At 37.1% G+C, this 22,410-nt stretch overlaps 2 protein-coding genes across 3 annotated transcripts; both read right to left on the bottom strand.

Moving 5' to 3' along the window:
• Window positions 1-3,044: 3,044 nt before the first annotated feature.
• Window positions 3,045-5,149, bottom strand: LOC103437898 (adenine/guanine permease AZG1-like). Its single transcript, XM_029102213.2, has one exon. The coding sequence runs from the start codon at window positions 5,012-5,014 to the stop codon at window positions 3,284-3,286; it is 1,731 nt and encodes a 576-aa protein (XP_028958046.1). The 5' UTR covers window positions 5,015-5,149; the 3' UTR covers window positions 3,045-3,283.
• A 14,962-nt stretch (window positions 5,150-20,111) lies between these two features.
• LOC103437872 (CBL-interacting protein kinase 2-like) lies at window positions 20,112-22,330 on the bottom strand. 2 transcript variants are annotated; one of them, XM_008376389.3, is made up of 3 exons: window positions 22,225-22,330; window positions 20,541-22,060; window positions 20,112-20,428 (listed from the first exon to the last, which is right to left on the bottom strand). In XM_008376389.3, the coding sequence occupies exons 2-3, from the start codon at window positions 21,739-21,741 to the stop codon at window positions 20,277-20,279; spliced, it is 1,353 nt and encodes a 450-aa protein (XP_008374611.2). In that variant the 5' UTR covers window positions 21,742-22,060; window positions 22,225-22,330; the 3' UTR covers window positions 20,112-20,276.
• Window positions 22,331-22,410: the final 80 nt, after the last annotated feature.

Raw genomic sequence — 22,410 nt, 5'->3', positions numbered from 1 at the left:
GTATTTACATATGTTTGATATTAATTACTTAACATGTTATGAGATTTAAAATCTCATATTATATGGCATATATATTAAAAACGATTACAATAAAAAAGAAAAAAAAATTGATTGAATAAATAGATAAAAACAGGTAACAATATAACTTTGAATAATAAATGTCAAATGAATGTACTCATAGTGTTAAAAAAATGAAAAAGGGTACATTTTATTATAAAATATGTATACATTATAAATAAAAAATAAATAGATTTCACATTAAAAAAAATGGGTACAATTTACATAAAAAATGGTACATTTACAAAAAAAAAAAAAAAAGGGTACATTTTACATATAACAAAGTGTGGCACATTTATAAAGAAAAATGGGTACATTATAAATAAATTATGAGTATAAATAAAAATTTTGAAAATATGGGCACAAAATGAAATTAATATTTGGGTACAAATCAAAACTAAAATGAAAATTAGTACAAATTAAAAATGGTGCAAACTCAAAATAGAAATATATGATATAAAGTTTAACCGTAAATATAAATATTCCAAATGTAATTTTAGAAATAAATTATGTTGATATGTAAATAGTATATAACTAAAATAATGATGTTCATTAAAAATTAGGGACCTTGATAAAAAATTAAAAAGAAATAAGGTTTTAATCAATGCAATAGAATAAGAGGGATGAGAACCTAATTTCTTCTTTTTATACACTGTTGTTTTATAATAAATGCGACTTACACAAGAAAGAATTGCATGCAATTGTTGCATTCGACGTTTTTCTCGTATTTACAACATTATATGAGTGTGATATAATTGTATACGTGAAAGAGATGGTACATGCAAGTTTATTTCAACTTGCAATGACAAATATTAAGTCTAACTTGCACAAAGTGGAACTTTCTTATAGATACCAAGATGCATATACCTCATGGTTTGATGTCACAAGTAAACACACCGAGATATGAACAAATTTCGATTTGAATATATTAGGTTAAAGTTACACGAGAAAGATACAACCGTTGCATGTGACGTTTTTTTTTTTTTGTTGCAATATTTTCTGAGACATAATTGCATACGTGAAAGAGGTTGCATGTACATGCATTTTTTTTTTTTTTTCAACTTGCAATGACAAATTGTAAGCCACACTTGCACAAAGGCGAACTTTCTTATATATCCCAAGATGCATACCTCATGGTTCGATGTCACACATAAAAGCCCCGAAATATGAAGGAATTTCTTATTTGAATACATTCTTACACCATCAAGTTAGTGCCAGACACACTCAAGAAAACATATATCTAACAAAACTGGTGTCAATTCGCATGAAAATCCCTGCACACCTGTCACTACTGTGGCTACAAATCATCAAACCACATTCTTATTTATCTCTTGATTTGTCTTGGGAAAGAACTCCAAAGCATGACTTTTTAGGATTAGAGGACACATGCACCATGGTTTGATGTTTCGTGTCAGTCCAACACCATGCAAAGAATATGTTCTCAGAACCCTACTTTGCAATTCTCTATCCTTTTTGCCTTTTTAATTTTCACTGCAGAATAAGAATTACGGTTATCAACTTATCATATAGTAGCACTAAAGAATAATATTATCATCTGTCAGTTATCTGCTAAACTAGCCAATCACCTATCAAAAATCTCCTCCCAATGTACGTTTGTACGTATAATATTAGTCTCAATTATTTGTACACGGAAACAAAAAGGAGGATTAGTTCTCTGGTTGTGAGTTTGGTGCATACTTTTTTATCAATCGGTTAAAATCCCCACTAGAACAAGACAGGTGTTTGGTCAGTGGAGTGGTACCAAATATCCCCCACTAAGCACTGCCTGCTTGATTTAGATGGTCCCCTTTCAAGAACGTTTTGTGGTTTTTATAGAGTCCAATTAGCCTAAGCAAAAGCCACTATGCTAGATCATGACTAATCAACGTTTGATCTAGTGACAGTTGTCTTCGCTTGGTTCGAAGAAGTCTCATATTCGATTCATACAAGTGTGAGATTGGTATTATACATGGTCGATCTAAAGATAGTTGACTTTTATTATGATGGTCCAAGTTTAACTAGCTCTTTTGTGATGGTCGAGCTCTGTTGTCAATGTGTTATCCACGAACCTTTGAGAAGAGAATAATAATTTGTTATACCGAATCTGAACTTGAGCCTGTTCTGGACCTCTGGTTTGCCCGATCGAATGGCTAGTGCCATTATTTGCTTGGTTACTTTATGGCTTATGCGCAACTTTTGTTTTCTTTTAGAACAAATTATCCAGAGAACCCATGAAAAGTGATAGATCGAAGAAAGGGAAAATTACATTTATATATGCATTGTTGTATCTTTGGAAATACAGTATCAATGAGAGAGACTCAAAACCAATTTTGATGAAGACTTTGCAACCCATTTTGGTGAGGTATTAAGAGATAAATATCCTAATCCGGTTTTCTTTTTGGTTTTGCCAAATAATCCATCTGTGATTTCGAAAGAAAGCAAATAAATAGGGTTTGATTAAAGACTTAAAGTGTTGATTAAGATAAAATTTTAGAGCACATCTAAAAATTCTATAATGCGTTACCAATAGGAAATAAGCACGTTAATTAGCACTCAAGTAATAATTCAATTATCAACAACCACGTCAGATGGTTTACAAAATATGATTTAAATAAATGGTCTACCCAAAAGATCAAGTCATCGAACATAACTAAGGGCATGTTTGTTATTGTTTTTTCACAACCCAAAGCGAATCTAGCTACATCTTACAAAAAAAGGTGGTGTTATCCGCACTCATTTTTACCTTTCACACACATCTCTTAATTTTAGTATGTCGGATTGAGTGAATTGAAGAGGGCCAAATGATATAAATTAACATGGAGTATTTAAAAAGTAAAATGAGGTGCGTGGATAACATCACCTTACAGAAAGAAAGAAAAATAAAGAGTTTGTGAGTGTTAAAAAGAGATTCCAAGTGCTTTTTAAGGAAGCACTCGGTTTGTCAACAATATAATTTACATATTTATAATAGAAAAGATATTTATCACTTGTGAGTATAAGTATTTCATACAAATATTAAAAAAGAAGTTTACAATTCAAATAATTGTACCTTACATTCGACTCAATGTCATTTGTATACAAAACAAAATAAATATCAATTCCAAAAATAAAAACAAAAACAGAGATCTAAAAAGTCCAGCAAGACTTTTGAAACATGTAGAATATGTACATGTATCTATGAACCCATTGACCCCAATTTTTGCTATATAGGTGAAAATTGAAATGTTTAAACTCCAATTTCAGCCACTTTTGCATCTTCTTCTCTAGTTTGATGATCATGTGCCCCATTGATCACCCCACCACCTCCTCCCCCCTTTACAATCCCTAATTTGACCAAAAGTTCTAGGCCCCAATCCCCTACGTGCAACACTATGAATGTTCCAATCCCACCAATCAGCCCATACGCTATGGAGTAAGTCAACGGCATCAAAATCAACGTCACAAAGGCCGGGATCGCCTGCCTCATGTCTTCCCACTCAATCTCCACCACTGATTTCATCATCAGCACCCCAACCAAAATCAGGGGCGGCCCCACTGCCCAAGCCGGTATCGACGCCAATAACGGCGTGAAGAAAAACGCCAAAAAGAAATATCCCGCCACCGTCAACGCCGTTAGTCCTGTACGTCCGCCCTCCCGTATACCTGTAGATGACTCAATAAATGCCGTCACGGGTGACGTGCCCAGCAAGGAACCCACCACAATGGACGAAGCATCCGACATGAAAGCAAAATATTGGCCCTCGAAACTGCCGTTGTCGTCGGTGAATCCGGCGAATCGGGCCATCGAGTACAAAGTACCGGTGGTGTCGAGTATGTCTACGTATAAAAACGTAATTAGTGCCTCCCAAAAATAACCCTTTCCAATATCCTTGAAGCTCAGTGCCCCGGCCGTACTCTCGATCGTATGTATATCAACCACCTTTTTAAAGTATTCATACGCCGAATCTCCCGCATCCGTATTGGGAAACGCAGTTACTTTGGTGTTACGGAACCATGAAACGGCCGTCACGAAAATAATCCCGTAAATCATCGCCCCCTTCACATTTTTAACCAAACAATACGCAATAATTACGAAGCCGACCACGCCAAGCCAAAACGTCGCGCTTTCCATTCGGTCCCGCAGGCACATAATATCCCCCGAAACGGTAGCGCCCTGGATCAAAATAACGGTGCCGTTAGCAGCCGTTATGACGGGAGCCAAAGATGCCCGCGAGGAAGCGGGGCAGGCTCCGATCGTCACCAACGTCGAGGAACTGTACCCGATTAACCCGATTCCCTCGTTGTTCTGCAACCCGATAAACGCCAGGAAAAGTCCAATACCAGCGGAGGAGCTGATCCGAACCGGTTTCGGGATCAATTTTGCGAGCTTGGCGCGCAACCCGATTGCGGAGATGAAGAGGAAAATCAAGCCTTCGATAAACACAGCGGCCAATGCGCTCTTGTAAGAGACATTACCCGATCCGTGAAACCCGACAACGGTGTATGCGAAATAGGCGTTGGTGCCCATACCCGGAGCTAAAGCCAGCGGGAGATTCGCGAAGGTGCCCATGATTAAGCAGCCGATGAGGGAGGAGGCAACGGTGGCGACGATGAGATCTTTTCGAACTTTTTCTATGCAGGTGGAGTAGCCAGGGTTGACCGGGTCAAATTTGCACGTCGAGTCAGGTTGGATGACCGATCCGGTGCAATTTTGGAGAGACTGTGTCGAGTCTGAGCAGAGAGGGATGCAGTCCGAGACGGAGCAGGTGGCGCCAGAGTCGGAAAGAATGGAGGCGTTGACTGCGAGGATGTAGGCCATGGTGAGAAACGTGGCGGTGCCGGCGCGGAGCTCCGTGGTGAAAGTGGAGTTGCGCTCGGCGAGTTTGAAGTGCTTGCCGACTCGGGTTTTGGCAACGTACTTGTTGAGCCGCGTTAGGGCTGATGGCGGCGGCCGCGGCTCGTGAGCCTCCACGTCCATCGAACTTTGTGTTGTTTTGTTGTGTTTGGAGAGATTGAGATCTTGGAAGTCTCTGCTACTGTGGGTGTTGTTTAGGTTGGCTTATACAAGGAAATGGTGATGTGGGGTTGTTTTATATAAATATAAACAAAAGGATATATATATATATATATATATATATATATATATATATATTCCATATATTTATATATAGTATATGTGTGTATCTATATGTAGAAGAGGTAGAGTAGTGGAGGACTAGTAATGACAAAATATTATGGGGTATAATATTCACACACCATTTTTCACTTCTCCCACTTTTCTAAATTTCGGCTGTCGGATCGAATGAATTGAAGAATATCGAATGATACAAATTAACAAATAATATGTGAAAAGTAAAAATGAGTGTGTGAATAACGCATCCCAATATTATTTGCGTGTTTGAGGGAAAGATTCCGAAAGGGAGAGGGAGAGGGGATCTTTTATGCAATTTGAAAAGTATCTCAGAGTTGAAATTGTATTTCTATTTGGATACCGTTGATTTTGCGTTTATGGTTGTGCTTGCAACTGTCTATCATGCATGCAAATGGTTTATTACGAGTTTTTTGCGTTGTGGGACCTACTTGTAACAACGATTAATAGCTATTGCCACGTGTGTGAGAATTAACTACCGTTTCTTTGCAATTCTCTTGTGTTTTTATATTAGGATAGTGGTTTTCTCACTTCTCATTTTCTTCGTGTACTTCTCGTTTTTCTAGCTTTTTATCGAATAAATTAGAAAATAAAGAAGAAAAATGCTGAAAGAGAAATCAAAACTGTGGAAATCAGTACCGTGTATCTAAAACGATAAGCGTCTAGATCGATTCAAGTGAAACGGTTTCCCACATACCAAACTAATCAACGGATTAGAATTCAAAATTCCTCTAAGTTTCCCAAATAAGTTAGGATTCTTATATTGACATTTGTTGTTTTTCTTAAATAATTAAAATTAAGGTTTAAAGGAAAATCATTTTGGAAAGAACTTCAAAGAATATTCGTATGCATGTCTGACTGGAAAAAGAAATATGTTGTATCTTGTGTTTTTCTTACTAATCATCATGTGCAATTTGAAATAAAACCTTGCATTGCATTTTCCCTTATTTGAAAAATATAATTTGCTCACATGGGTACGTTTTGAACGTTTTGTGGCAGGGTGATGTTAGAAAGATCAAAATTTTAAACTATTTTTTATAGATCGCATAATTTGACGATTGATGGTTAGACTTTTTTTTAAATCATTAAAAAAAGAAGCACAACCATCAACCGTCACAACATATTGATCTACAAAAAATGCTACAAATTTAGTTTTCCTAATATTTTCCTTTGCGGCAACATTTTTATGTGGTCAGATAATGAAGAATGGTGACAAGTGTGAAAGTGGTGTGAACAATAGTAGCAGTCTTTCGAAAATTTGGAACAAAATCATAACTTATTTCCCAATCGAACTATGAAACGATTAGTATGAAATTTGTGACCAAACCCACCAAGAACCTTATAACCAATCGTTACTCGTGTATATAACAGCAAAGGTTGTAAAAAGTTGAAAGTCAAACTATGACTTCATTCCACCCTAACCAGATTGATAAAGATATATTGCGACTTTTTAGTTTGTTTTAGGTATTTTTCTGAATTTTCAAGCATAAATTATAGTCTATATTCAACGGCCTGATCTATAATATACCAGCGGTGGTGGAGCCAAAATTTTTGTTAAAGAGAGTTCATTTTACGTGACTACAAATTATGATAAATTGAGCTTATATGTGAAGATTACTTAAAAATGATCATAAGTATAGAAAATATTCTAAATTTCCAACCTTGATATTGATATGATTTAACAAATTACATAATAGCAAATGACACTTTACAACAATTCCGAAAAACAATCATGCCTATGCACCTTGGTGCAAATTCGAATAAAAATAATTGGATATGAGTACGAGGATATTAAATTAAACAAATTTTATTTGATTAAGAGGCAAAGAATGAAATTATAAAATTAAGTGTTGGACCCTCAAATATGAGCAAATTATATTTACAAGGAAGGTCAACTATAAATATATAAAAATCAAGCTATCAATATACCACATATAAATACAACGTTTCCAAATATGTGAGAAGGGTCATATGGCCCTCCTAGGCTTTAACTGGCTCCATCGGTGAATACAAGTAATATATGTACTAAACACAATAACATAATGTTGTTTTTAATTTAAATTATATAATATGTGAATTTGTTGGTTATATACTATGTTGTTTTATCTTATTATAACTTGTGTTCTTATTTTCATAAAAATATCTCCTCAATTATACAGTTGTAAGATTCAAACTTTTTGGTTGTGAACATCAATAAAGGAACCACTAGTTTTAGTTCATAGAATGTGGGAGCATGTAGCAAAGTGGCTGCTGCTGTCCAGTTGCGAATTTTGTTTCTAAATTTGAAAAGTAATCGCTGGTAGAGACAAATAAACACGGCAAGTAGGGAAAAATTAAAAAAAATACAACACAGCAATGCCTTGAGGTTGAAGTTGACCTTCCCCCCTTGCTTTCAATATTCTGTATATGCGTGTGTATTTGTTCCACAAGAAAACTGCGGCATGCATGTTTGTTAGTTGTGAGAGATTTTTCAGTGTCCTTGAAATACAGTTTGATATATTAAGTGTAATAGTACAATTGGTTGAAAACTTGAAATTCTTTTTAACCAATTATATTAAATACTTGATGTACCGAGCTATGTTTTCGGCACACTAAAAATTTTATTCTTGTTTATGTGATTTTTATACTCAACTTCGATACCACTCTCACTAATAGTAATATTTTTTTTTTTTCACATTATAAAATAAAACTGGTTTGGGAATGCGGGGATATTCAATTATTCACAGCTGATACTCTTGATTATTGTCATTATTTTGTTTATTTTTAAAATGAACACCAGCAATTAATTTAAACCTAATTACCAATCGGAATCAAACCTTAAAGTAAATGATGCATCTTACAAACGCAGCAACAGTGCGCAGCTGGATCTACAATACGGTGGTCCAATTAAGCAAAGGGAGAAAGCTAGGGGTCAATGTGCAATAACTTCCACCTTTCAAGGATCTAGTAGTGGATTCCAGGTAATTCACCAGTAAAACACATTCTACGGACTGATCATGGTAGTATGATGAAAGGGTTGGCAATATTTCTTGAAATCAATATATTATTTTATTTGCACAACTGATGGAATAAATGATTATTGCATATTTGAATAGAGAATTACATTTCGTTAGATAGTTGGTACGTGGTGACACTAATTGCAAGAAAGAATTTCTTGTGACAATAACTTGTATTCGAGTTTACTTATTTATATGTGTTGTGCTCGCGAGTTGACCAACATGCAAACATATAAGGATAAGAATAACAATAAATAATAAATAAATAAACTCATTATACCATTAGTCATAAAAATAAGGAAAAGTTACTTCACATTATACTATTGTATTATTAATTGTTTTTTTTTTTTTGGCTCAATTATTGTAGTACAATTTAAACAAGAGTTGTCAATAGTGTTAACCTTGTACATACATAAGGTGAAAGTTTCTGATTGTTTTAAGGTGTCATATCATGTCTAAACATGCTTATGTACACAAAGTCAATTGCCATATGTCGGTATACAAATAATCTTGTTTATTTTAATTGGTTTGCAACCAAATTTGTTTCTTCCAACTAGAGGGCTTAAAAGTCATTACCCATGCCCTCTTCTAAAGCTGCATGGAAAGGACATAAATGGAGTGAAATCTCCCGTACGTATTCATGCAAAGTTACGACTACATATCATGATTCATGAGAACCCTAATTATTTGAACTGGTGAAAACAGATATTCATCGTCATCAAGTGTAAAGATAAGCAGATATTCATCGTCATCAAGTGTAAAGATAAGCTAGGTCTTCAATTATTGGGTGACAACTTCACGAGAGCAGCAGTGTCCTTGTTGGTCAGGGCACAGTGGTTTTCAGTATTAAATGCTGCATCTACTTCCATACAAAATCCGACAGGATATGGCAAGAAAAGAAGACTCTCAATGGTTTTTGGTCCTAGCTACCCAGCAGCACAGAAAAAGCATGCACGTATGGTAAATGAATCGGGCATAAAGTTGTTCGAGTTAGGTGTATTCTGAACAAATTTTCGATGTCTCGCAGCACGGTCATAAGGCATTGATGGTAGAATAATCTTCCTTTCATGCAGTCTCGATATATCATGAGACGGTAGAATACTTTTGTAAGATCTCACATCGTCCAGGGAAGTGATATTTATATGTATATTTCTATCCCTACCTAGTACGAGGTATTTTAAGAGCTCACTGGCTTCGGGTTCCATAGCAACTCCGAAGTTAAGCGAGTAGCGCGCGAGAGCAATTTCATGATGGGTGACCCACTGGGAAGTTCTCATCTGAGTTCCCAGAAACAAAACCGTGAGGGCGTAATCGAGGCCCAAAGCGGACAATATAGTGCTACGGTGGTGGAGCGGGCCCGGGATGTGGTGGACCTGGAACGGGATGTGACACCTAACCCTGGCTGTGGTGTGCCGACGAGGACGTCGGGCCCCTAAGGGAGTTGGATTGTAAGATCCCACATCACCCAGAGGAGTGATCCTTATATGTATATTCTCATCCCTACCTAGCATGAGGCCTTTTGGGAGCTCACTGGCTTCGGGTTCCATTGGAACTCTGAAGTTAAGCGAGTAGCGTGCGAGAGCAATCCCATGATGGGTGATTGACTGGGAAGTTCTCGTGTGAGTTCCCAGAAACAAAACCGTGAGGGCGTAGTCGGGGCTCAAAGCGAACAATATTGTACTACGGTGGTGGAGCGGGCTCGGGATGTAGTGGACCCAGGCTGGGATGTGACAACATTTAACTTCCGAATCAAACGATATGCCATAACAAAGAGCCGATGGTCATACAGAATGTATCTGTAAGAGTCCGAACTCGAATTTGGAGTTCTAATTAAGTCTTTCCTTGTTCCACTAAACCAACTCCTTGGCACTGACGTTACTACTTTATGTAACACATGAACTTGTTCTTTCATTAATATATATTAAAAGTATGAAGTATCAACCATGTCATCTATCATCAATAAGTAGAATGATACACTACGTGACTTATATTTCTAGTGTGAATACAAATTTCTCTTGTTTTAAAGAAACCCTATAAGAAGCTGCCAGCTAGTGATATTGAAAAAACCCTTTTAATTGCCGTGCCAAACCGACCTACCTATTCCGTGACTTTCCACAAGCAAATCATTTTTACCTGTTTCCATGGTAATTAACTATGATAAGATGGTTTATGCAAATTAAAGCATGATTAGTTATGCATCTTAAGCTGGATGGCATTATATTGCTACTTTCTGTGGGTTAATTATAATTATATGGTAGTAATGTAAAATTTCCTTTAGATGATTATGACAAGCACATAGGATTAAATTTTAGATTAAGCATTAATTTCTTGCTTTACATGAAAGGTTGGGCGCCATGCACCCCACCATTTAAGGAACTTTTCAAAGTTTCAAAGTCTCAAATAAGAAGTGATCGAGATACATTGTGTCATTTAAGACAAAGTTTCCTGCTAATTGTCTTTGATGGAACACAATTGAGAAATACATGAAGTTAATTAGTTTGAGAAAAATGACATCTCACACTATCATTAGCTTGCTGGACCCCAGTTTTCTACCCACTTGTCTAATCATGGCATCTTGTACTTGCACACTTGTGCTTTATTTTGATTATATAATTGTTAAACTTAAATTAATAGTTGGTTGCACTTTCATTGACTGCTATTTGATGTGTAATTATTGGACATTTATACATCAACTATTGACAATAATTTACGTGCGCATTTGCATACTATATATGTACAATTATCGCATTATACAAAGCAAAGTACATTCGTACTCGTAATTGAGATATGCTTAATATAAGAAACATTTCTTATTCCCTAATCATAGGAGTTTCACTGAAATTCCCAAGCAATTTAGACAAAAAGAAAAAGAAATGCACCTATACACTTAGTATTGGACCCACAATTTCCATGGTGGCACTTTTCTCTGATTCATCCATGGTGTGGGACTTTGAATTTTTTTTTTTTTAAATCAGTGGCACTCCACAGTCCACACTCTATTTATTATATACACATTTAAGCATGCAGCAGGACAAATGTCACATTCCGGTCCGGATCCCATCATATCTTGAGCTCGACTCCACTGTAACACGATATTGTTTAATTTGGACCGCAACCATGCCCTCACGATTTTGTTTCTGGGAATTCACACGAGAACTTCCCAGTGGGTCACCCATCCTGGGAATGCTCTCGCTGCAATCTCGCTTAACTTTGGAGTTCCGATGAAACCCGAAGCCAGTGAGTTCCCAAAAGACCTCGTGCTAGGTAGAGATGGGTATATACATATAAGGCTTACAGGATCCACTTCCATGTGCGATGTGGGATGTAACAATCCACCCCCTTTAGGGGTCCGACGTTTTCGTCGGCACACTTCCGGCCAAGGATTGGTTCTGATACTAAATTGTCACACCCCGACCCGAAATGTCTGCTAGGACTTCGAATTGAGTTGTGTTGGTCGACACCTCGAAGGTGACGAAGCCATAAAGTATAGTGATGTAGAAAATATGAATAAATTTAAACTTAAGAGTGCCTAAAGACGAGAGTGCGTTGTGAGTGGGAATGAACCCATTTCACACGCGACGTCAGAGTATAGGTAAAGTATAGGTAAAGTATAGTAGCTACCTATTCTGAGATTCGTCAATGATCCTCGTCGATACGAACTTTCAGTAGCTAAAACTGAAGGGGCGCAAAACAGAAAATATGAGTGGGCAAAGACAAAGCTTTTGAAAACGCATTTCTTTTTCTAAACATAATAACCCCTCACCGTAAAACCTGTATAATTTTCCAGAAAATAACAATACGTACGTATATAGAAATTATGCTCGAGAGCAGTGAAAATCAAGTATATGCCATGTCGAGTATCTCAGTAATATATATGCAAGCGAGGTGAAATGACTCAATGTAAAATGATATGTTAGCCGGAGTCATCTAACGTGACCTATACGGCTGAATTTATAGCTCATAAACCAATTTCCTGCACACGAGTAGGAACCACCTAATGTGGTCTGTACGACAGGGCTGGGTGTATATAAGTACGCTCAAGTGCTACGATCACGTGAAGACTGTGCGAATAATCGCGGGTCACCTACGAGTTGAAACCACCTATTGTGGTCTGTACGACAGGGCTGTGCACCAAACTTAGATCTAAGGTGAGCGTGTGGTGCAGGAGGTGAACATCACGTGAAGGACTGTGCCTTGGCCATGGACGGGAGCACTACTGGGGTGCAGGATAATGAACTCTAAATACATCTACGTATAACCATACACAATGCAACCACCATTATCATAATATACTCACCTGAAGCTTACCTGGGCCTCCGTAGCATCATTCAGTAGTATGCAAAACTATTCTAATGCAAATACTAAAATATAATGCATCATTGACATGACATTTAAATCGTAAATTCATTTAAAAACAGTTTTATGGGAATCGTAAAGCATATATATATATATATATATATATATATATATAGAAAACAAAAGCCCACTCACTTGGATTCCGCGCTACAACTCCCTAGTACAAAAAATAATTAATTTACCATTTTGTCATCGACTTTAAACGTTAATAACTTCTTCGTTATAGCTCCAAATTCGATATCGGTTACGCCCACGCGTCCGTAGCGACAAGTACTATGAGTTTACACCAAGAAAATAGATTTTACGTGTCACGAATAGGTGGTCAACAAAAGTCAACGTATTTGCCTCAAAGGACATTTTCGTAAATTCACTTATTAAAATTTTAAAAACTATAATTTTTAGGGATGGGTTGTTACAATCTACCCACCTTAAAAAATTTCTTCCCCGAAATTTAAAACCATTTGCTAGACAAAAGTAGTGAACAGATAGTAGAAAATAAATATGTAAAGGAGATATCAAGTTAGAGCGGCTGCATAAAAGAGAATGTCATTCCGTCGCGATCGGAGTGCACTGATTCCCCTTTCATGCCTCCAAGCTCAAACTTTCCTTCTCCTTCAGTACAATACTTCAATATAAAATCCTTTACAAAAACATCCAGTCAAAAATAGATATGAAAATAAAAAACATAATGTCAAATTACGTATAAATAAATAATAACATAAAGTTAAAGTAATTGTACTGAAATCAAAAATCAAACATAGAAAGATTTCATCTATGCTCTCGTAAACAAACCTAGTTGCCCACTTGCTTAACGAACCCACAATAAGTTATTGATATTACAGTCTATAGCCCACAATACCAATAACTCACTGCCGTCTCAATAATCAAGTAAGGAATTCCTGAGGGTGCAATATTACCATCTTACCCCTCATTGGGAAATACACCTACTGAACAAAGCCACGATCGTGCTCACACATTATCTCCTTAGGCAACATCGTCAAATTCATAAAATATCCATGACACAATCTCGATTATTCAAATACCTTATCACAATACTCTTCTGTAAATCACATTCTATGGATAAATATTTATACCATATCTCGAACGATGCCATGCTCATAGCCAGGAATGTAACCACAGTTACATATAATTCTGATAAGAGTAAGTGTCTGCCAATCACGTACCGGGCTTAAAATCTTTATATGTTAGTTCCAATGGTACCATAGCTAAACCAAAATTGTAGCTGTAGTTACAAGCAATAAAATAGAGATAGTGGTATGTTACAATCATACTACTTGTGGGACGAACAAAATGCAACACATCCACTAAGGTCCGAATAGCTCGTTCAGACTAATAGTTAATCTAAGGGTGGAAAAGTAATACTAAACAAAATCTAGTACTCATAACCTTCAAAGACTTGGAAGTGATATGCGTAGCTTGGTGAAATATAAGTACGTCCAGATGATAATCTAATCTGGTTTCTGTTTGCCTGAACTAGCACATAAGTCTAAAAGCAGCTCTCTCATAATGATCATCATCTGAAAGCAAACAGAGAAGAAACTGTGGTTGACCAGGAAGTTTGGACTTTATTTCCTCAATCATCATTTCTACTCTAACCTAAAGCGGGGCGCACCTAGACTGAGAATTCTCTTCAAACACATCAAGTGAAGCCTTAATTTTAAATCTTCTTATATTTCTACATTTGATTAGATCACAAACAAAAGCTTTTAGATCACAGGGTGCAGAGAATTTCAACAACAAGACACTTGTGAAACCAACGAAGATAGAAAAGTGAGTCATTGTAACAACCCATCCCTAAAAATTATAGTTTTTAAAATTTTAATAAGTGAATTTACGAAAATGCCCTTCGAGACAAATACGTTGACTTTTGTTGACCACCTATTCATGACATGTAAAATCTATTTTCTTGGTGTATACTCGTAGTACTCGTTGCTACGGACGCGTGAGCTTAAGCAGAATCGACTTTGGAGCTATAATGAAGAAGTTATTAATGTTTAAAGTCGAAGACAAAATGGTAAATTAATTATTTTGTGGAAGGCTCCAGATTTTTGGAGCAAAAATGTGGTGATGCCACATGTGTGGCCAAGATGGAAAGCAAAGAAGAGAAAGGAGAGGAGGGGTAGGTCACGACCCAATCAGAAAGAGAGCAAGGAGGGGAAATGAAGGAACCTAAAACCCTCATCTTTCTAGACCCGTGCACCCGCACACGCCTAACCCGTTCGGCCGGGGTAATTCCAGCAAATTTCCACCATTTTTCCAATGAAACACACCCATCCATCACTTGCAACCTCTTCCATAACCTCCCCTCTACCAATTACACCCCAAATTTGAGAGAATTTGGTCTTGAAAATGTGAAAACCCGCATGGTGTGTACGGCGGGTTCGAGTGTAAATTCCTCAAATCCTGAAATATTTTCCTCTAATTACCACCATCAATAGACTCCCATCAACCCCAGGAACAAAGCCCAAGCAATGGTTTAAGCGTCGGAGCTTGTTTGGAGTCGAATCAAGAAACACCCTCTGTAGGGTTTCCGACGGGTTTTAGCAAAATTGGAGCTCTTCCCGGCCTAATTGGCCTTGGTCACATCTATGAAAGTTACTCTACTCATTGAGATCTTCATTCCTGTAAATTTTGGTAATTTTTGGAAATAGTTAGATATTTCCGGTGAGTCGGGGCGGCTGACCGCCACCCACGGCGGCGCGTGGCTAGGGGGCCATCGATACTATTCTTAGGCTAAATTAGATGCCTTGAGTTCAATTCTGGTAATCGTATGAAGTAGGTTGATCATTGGAATCTAAATTCTCTACGATAGGTTAATAGGTCAATATATGCATCGACGATCCGGCCGTTGGATCGTCACCAAACTTTAATACGTTATTGTATGTAATATTTGAAGAATGTTGGAACTTACAGATTGGGAATCCGACGTACGGATCTTCCAAAATTGGATTTGTAAGTTCATAAAATAAAACGTCGACCGCCATTTGGTTTTGGCAATTGGCGAAGACTTGACCGTTGGATCGTTTTGAAACTTTAGGATGTTGTTCTAGAAGCATAATGTGAAACTTTGGAAGTATTGGATTAGTAATCCGTGATGCGAATTTTTCGGATCGAATTACGTAGGGATGCGTTTTATACAAATGATGTATTCTATCGATAAGATTTATGAGACATGATTTGATAATTATTCTAGACGCCAATCCTTCGTGACGCCTCGATGTGTGTACTAGGGAGTTGTAGCACAGAATCCAGGTGAGTGGGCTTTTGTTTTCTATATGTATGTATATATGCTTTACGATTCCCATAAATTGTTTTTAAATGAATTTACGATTTAAATGCCATGTCAAGGATGCATTATATTTTAGTATTTGCATTAGAATGGTTTTGCATACTACTGAATGATGTTGCAGAGGCCCAAGTAAGTTTCAGGTGAGTATATTATGATAATGGTGGTTGCATTGTGTATGGTTATACGTAGATGCATTTAGAGCTCATTATCCTGCACCCCGGTGGTAGTGCTCCTGCCCGTGGTCAGGGCACAGTCATTCACGTGATGTTCACCTCCCGCACCGTACACTCACCTTGGATCCAAGTTTGGTGCACATCCCTATCGTACAGACCACAATAGGTGGTTCCGACTCGTAGGTGACCCGCGATTATTCGCACAGTCTTCACGTGATCGTAGCACTTGAGCGTACTTATATACACCTAGCCCTGTCGTACAGACCACATTAGGTGGTTCCTACTCGTGTGCAGGAAATTGGTTTATGAGCTATAGATCTAGCTGTACATGTCACGTTATGTGACTTCGGCTAACATATCATTTCACCTAGCTTACATATATATTACTGAGATACTTGACATGGCATATACTTGGTTTTCATTGCTCTCGAGCATAATTTCTATCTACGTATGTATTCTGATTTACTGGGAAATTATACGGGTTTTACGGTGAGGGGTTATTATGTTTAGAAAAAGAAATGTGTTTTCAAAAGCTTTGTTTTTGCCCACTCACGTTTTTTGTTTTGCGCCCCTCCAAGTTTTAGCTATTGAAAGTTCGCATCGACGAGGATCCTTGACGAATCTTAGAATAGGTGGCTACCTCTACGGTTATGATCTTTACCCACACTACTATACTTTACTTATGCTCTGACGTCGCGTGTGAAATGGGTTCATTCCCGCTCATAGTGCACTCTCTTCTTTAGGCACTCTTAAGTTTAAATTTATTCATATTTTCCACATCACTATACTTTATGGTTTCGTCACCTTCCAGGTGTCGACCTGCACAGCTCGATTCGGAGTCCTAATGGACATTTCGGGTCGGGATGTGTCAACAAAGATCTTTCGGCTTTGCTTTGTTTAGTGAAAGGTGATTTGATGTTGAAGTGCAAGTTGCTTCAAATATCACAATCTTGTATCTCAAAATCCCATTTGCGTCCAACCATGACCATCCAAAAGATCTAAACTTTTCTTTTTAAACAATACTGGATCGTATCTACTAATTCATTTATACTTCAAACCATTTTTCATTTTATCAAAGTTAATTTAACAAACAGATTGTTGATTATTATAATCCTAATTCATTTTTCGGTTCTTTCTAATCCACTCGTTAACTCTAGGGTAAGGGCTTGAGGCTTAGAACTAAGTAAGATGTCTCATATAAGTTATCAGTGCCGGCTCTGAGGGTGTGCAAAAGGTGTCACCGCACATGGGCCCCGATTTGGAAGGGCTCCCAAATTTTCTTTACAAGTAAACACCTACATAACATATATTTAAATGTGCCAGATGGTATTAATGAATCTTCCAGCGCTAGCGGTGGAAGGTTTGGTGGAAGGTTTTTGTCTCTTCGCCCAGATGCTGGGTTCGAGTCCAAGATTGCAACCTGTTTCGAAATGGAGACCTTTGAAGAAATAAAGCACTATTATCCACTCAAACAAACTTATTTTTAGTGCCCGCCCTGCTTTAAGTTATCCTTTTGCTAAAGCTAGGTTTTGGGTATTTAAAAGGAAACTAGACAAATGAAGAGGTGTAACTTCTTCCTTCAATGTATGACGGCATTCGTTTGCATGGTAATTACGTTTATGATTTTCATGAGTTATATGACAGTTAAAATGGTTATATCTCATAGTAGTATGACAGTACAGTTACATGTGTGACATGATAATTAAGAGAGTTTATAAGATGGAACTCATCGATTTTTGAGTTGAGAATTAAGGAAATTAACCCTACAAAATCAATTACTTAAAGTTTCAATCTTTTAGATAAATTACTTACTCGAAGTTTCAATATTTTAGATAAAAGTGGTAGAGCCCCCATTCACACCAAGCATGTGAAGTTTCATGCATCTATTGATTCTATACATTTCTAGTGTCGAACTTTGAATAATTTTTTTGGGTCACTCCCCTCTATATCAATGTTAATTATCTTTAAATTAAATTAAATTATGTTTATGGACCAAATTAAAAACTGAAAAAAAAGGAGAGCATAATGCATTTGGTGTGTGGGTTGATTTATATCAAAAGATTAGAACTCAAGAGAAGAGAGACTGAATGATACTATAGCTTTAGCAAGTGGAGAACCCCCTCATGGCATGGGTTGGAGACAATTTAGGATGATTTATGATATATTTATACCATCTCTTTCTCCTGTCTTCTTTGTCCATTTTCAATGGGACAGTTGTAACATCTCACATCATCCAAAGGAGTGGATCTTGTAAGCCTTATATGTATATTCACATCTCTTCCTAGCATGAGGCCTTTTGGGAGCTCACTGGCTTCGTGTTCCATCGGAATTCCGAAGTTAAGCTAGTTCGCGCGAGAGCAATCCCATGATGGGTAACCCACTGAGAAGTTCTCGTGTGAGTTCTTAGAAACAAAACCGTGAGATCGTGATCGGAGCCCAAAGCGGACAATAACGTGTTATGGTGAAGTCGAGCCCGGGATGTGATGGGAACCTGGGCCGGGATGTGACAACAGTGAAGAACCAATTTTTGTTTTTTATTCTATGACTTTGTAAGGTATTTTTTATGATGGAAATCATGTGGGCTCACTCAACATTACCCTTTAAATCTAATTGTAATTAGTCCCTTTAATGTAATGGGAAATTTTTTATTAAATTTTGATGAAGGATGATTCGAACTTAAGTTCAAGGGAATAAATGCAGTGCTCTATCAACTACTTTAACTTACATTCGTTAAAGCGAAAAACCTTAAGAGCATGAACATAATAATAATAATAATAATAATGTTGTTAAATGTGCATCATCTTTTCAGAAACGATAAAGTTTATTTTAACATAGCGTGATTCGAACTTAAATTCTAGAACTGCTAACTGTTGATAATCTTTCCCCCTGTAATCCCCGAGCCGACCAACCCTAACCTTTTTGATTAATTTGAATACTAAACAAAACGATTCGGATTCGGATTCGGAATTTGAGTTGTGAGATCTACAAGTCTTTTTGATTAATTTGCTTCCACACAATATTAATCTGTGCATTTCTTTTTCCATGCGTCTTGCTCCATTTGGGTGCCATGCAGCAATCAATATTGGAATATGCTAACATGGGGTCATATGCCAGCTGCTCCAAATGATGATGATAAAAGCTAGGCACCTTTATTAGAGTTAATTTTATGCATTCTTTTTATGCATGATTTCTATTTGGCCTGTATTATTGATTAATACGTGTTAATAAATTTAATCTTTTTTAATTTTATTGTCATAATTAAATTTAATATGTGTCAATTAATAAAGGTAATGTACAAAAAAATTAATCTTCCTTTATTATTACTAGTGACGCCTTTGAGTGACAATTCTCTTATGTAGACCCTAATAATGCACATTAGATGTAGAACTTGTTTGGATGTGCTTTTAAAATGACTGGAAGCACTTTTAGTGAAAATGTTTTTAAAACCAATCTTTAGTAAATGTGCAAGTAAACCCTATAAAAACACTTAAAAGTGCAAGAACTTTAAGTGCTTTTGGAACCCAAAAACTTTAATTTTCTCTAAAAGCTATTTTAGTTATTTTACAAGCACATCCAAACAAGCCCATAGATGTGAGTGGTTTGCCGACCGGCTGTATTGGTGCGTCTGTGAAGGCCAGTCGACTCGCATATATATCTAATGCATACCATTAGGGTTTGCGTGAAAAACTGGCTTCTCAATGAAATACATGCACTTTATTGACAGAAGATGAATGCATAGAATGTAGTGGTATGCATGGTCTGTTTAGTTTAAGTATACTTCACCTTGATATAAAATTGAAATGAATAAAATAATTAATTTTGTTCGATTTTGATTCGGTTTGAATATGGATAATTAGTGAGTGGACCATAACAAAGTGGACTGAACTCAATTCTGATTCACAAAATTGGACTTATATTAAGTTTACTCATTGATTTTTTCTGGTTTGGTTCGACCCTGTTTCATCTTTTTCTGGTTCAAATATCTACCCTTACTAAAATGGATATTGTAACGAACATCATAAGTCCAATTTATGGTATGAGCCCAAAAAGTCTAAGCCCAACGAAACTTGGGGGTCAAATGGAACAAAAGATTGGAAAACCTCACTCATAATATGCAATCACATGTAACTTCAAGCTTACAAAACCAATTGAGCCTTGATATAACAATAACTTTATAATAATTACAAGAATAAATTCATCAAACAATAGTTTAAATTAGAAAAGCTTCAGATCATTCAAGTATGAGATGTGCAGACTTAGGAAGAATAATGCATATGCTGTTTTTGTTCTTGTTCTTGTTTCTGCTCACCGTGCCATGTCCACACAACATCCTTGAGAGCTGGTCTTATATCATCTTCCAACACCTTCCTAAATTCCAATGTGTCGCCTTTGGATTTCTTCATCTCAACTAAATGAAAAGATGATTGGGAGCAGCCTCTCCATAAATGGGGGTAAGGCTAGCCGACATTCACCTCTCCCAGACCCTGCGTAAAGCGGGAGCCTTGTGCACTGGGTACGACGAACTAAATGAAAAGATGAAGTGAACTCAAAAATCTCAGCCTCTATTGCCAATGCACCCTTCCTTCCGTTATCAGATTTCTCGAATTTCAGTAACCCTCCATCTTTCTTGACTTTCAACTTCAAATGATGAGCAATGTTCTCCAGCTTGGATACAATTGATGAGGCAGATTGCACAGATGTGAACTTCACTTCTTTTTTCACATCTTGTTCCTGTCCCATAAACAAGCCAGACAAATCAAATCCACCAGAAAGAGAGATGATATCAAAAGCATTTAAATATGTAGGTCTAGGTCTAGCCAACTCTTGCTGCTTTGCCAGCTCAGTAATCTGATCAACGTCCGAAAAACCCTGGCTTCCGACTTCTGTTATAGTTGCAATTGGTTTGGAGTTGAACCCCTTGCTAAACCAGGGATTTTGCATTATGTTTGAAATGAAAATCCTTTTACTAGGGTTAGGGTTGAGGATTTTAGAGAGTAGCCGTCGCGCTTCATTCGAAAACCACTTAGGGCATTCGTAATCTGCTCTTCCAATTTTCCTATACATTTGTATCAGATTTGTTCCATGAAACGGCAGATAACCGGCCAAAAGCACGTACAAAATCACACCACAAGACCAAATGTCAGCTTTTGCCCCATCATATGCTTTTCTCCCCACAACTTCAGGAGCTACATAAGCAGGAGTTCCACAAGTTGTGTGCAAAAGACCATCTTGCCTGTTGGATTCCGCAAGCGCACTCAACCCAAAATCCGACACCTTCAGCGTTCCATTTTCGTCCAGCAGCAAGTTCTCAGGCTTCAAATCGCGGTGGTAAACACCTCTGCTGTGGCAGAAATCCACAGCGCTGATCAGCTGCTGAAAGTACTTCCTTGCCATTTCCTCCTTGAGCCTCCCTTTCGACACCTTGTGGAAAAGCTCGCCGCCTTTGACATACTCTAAAACAAAATAAATCTTGGTTTTCGTAGCCATGACCTCAAAAAGTTGCACTATATTCGGGTGTTTAACGAGTCTCATAACAGAAATCTCTCTTTTTGTTTGATCAATTAGTCCAACTTTCAGAACCTTTTCTTTGTTAATTACCTTAATCGCCACGCTATGGCCAGTTTGGAGGTTTCTTGCATGATAAACTTTAGCAAAGTTTCCTTGCCCTAACATTCTCCCAATCTCATATTTTTGCATCAAAATCTTGCCCTTATTTTCCATTTTAAAATCTTAAACCCTAAACCTAATCCACATCAACAACAACAACAGCAACGCTAAATTTATTGCTAGAAATTATGCTACTATGAGAATTTTACTCACAGGGCAGGAGTCCTTTGGGCGCTTTCAACGGGACAGAAATTCCTTTTGCAGCTTCAATTTGCATTTGTACGAACCTGATCTCAACTTCACAGTGTGTTTAGGATCCAGCCTCATCGAGAACAAATTACAAGGGAAGCAGGCCAGATTGAGTTCTACTTCAGAGGCTTGAATAATGAAAGAAAAAACACATCTGTTTTGCATCCTCAGTTGCTGTATCTTGCTAAAAATTTCCAAAAGAAAAACCCGTTATCTATCTGATTCAAAGAACATGTGACAACGTCAATATTTGAATATGGTCACACATAATTTTTACAAAGTTAAAGCAGTCAAAGAGAAAAATAAGAAAATTAAAGGAAAAAAAGAAAAGTAAAGTAAAGGGATTACCTTTTTTAGGAGAACACAGAGTCCAGAAGATCTGAACGTTGGAAGGAGAAAAGAGAGAAAATAAGAGGAGAAATAGGGATACAGAAAGCAGTGTGTATAGTTGTATATATATATGTACGTTACGGCTGTTTGTATTATTTTCCACTAAATTCGAATTGTCGTTGTTAAGGAAGGTCAATCGACCTT

This window comes from Malus domestica, chromosome 01 (assembly GCF_042453785.1).
Source record: "Malus domestica chromosome 01, GDT2T_hap1".
In the NCBI taxonomy this organism is placed as follows: Eukaryota; Viridiplantae; Streptophyta; class Magnoliopsida; order Rosales; family Rosaceae; genus Malus; species Malus domestica.
The sequence above is the reverse complement of the archived record's forward strand: the minus strand, read 5'-3'. Positions and strand labels throughout refer to the sequence as shown.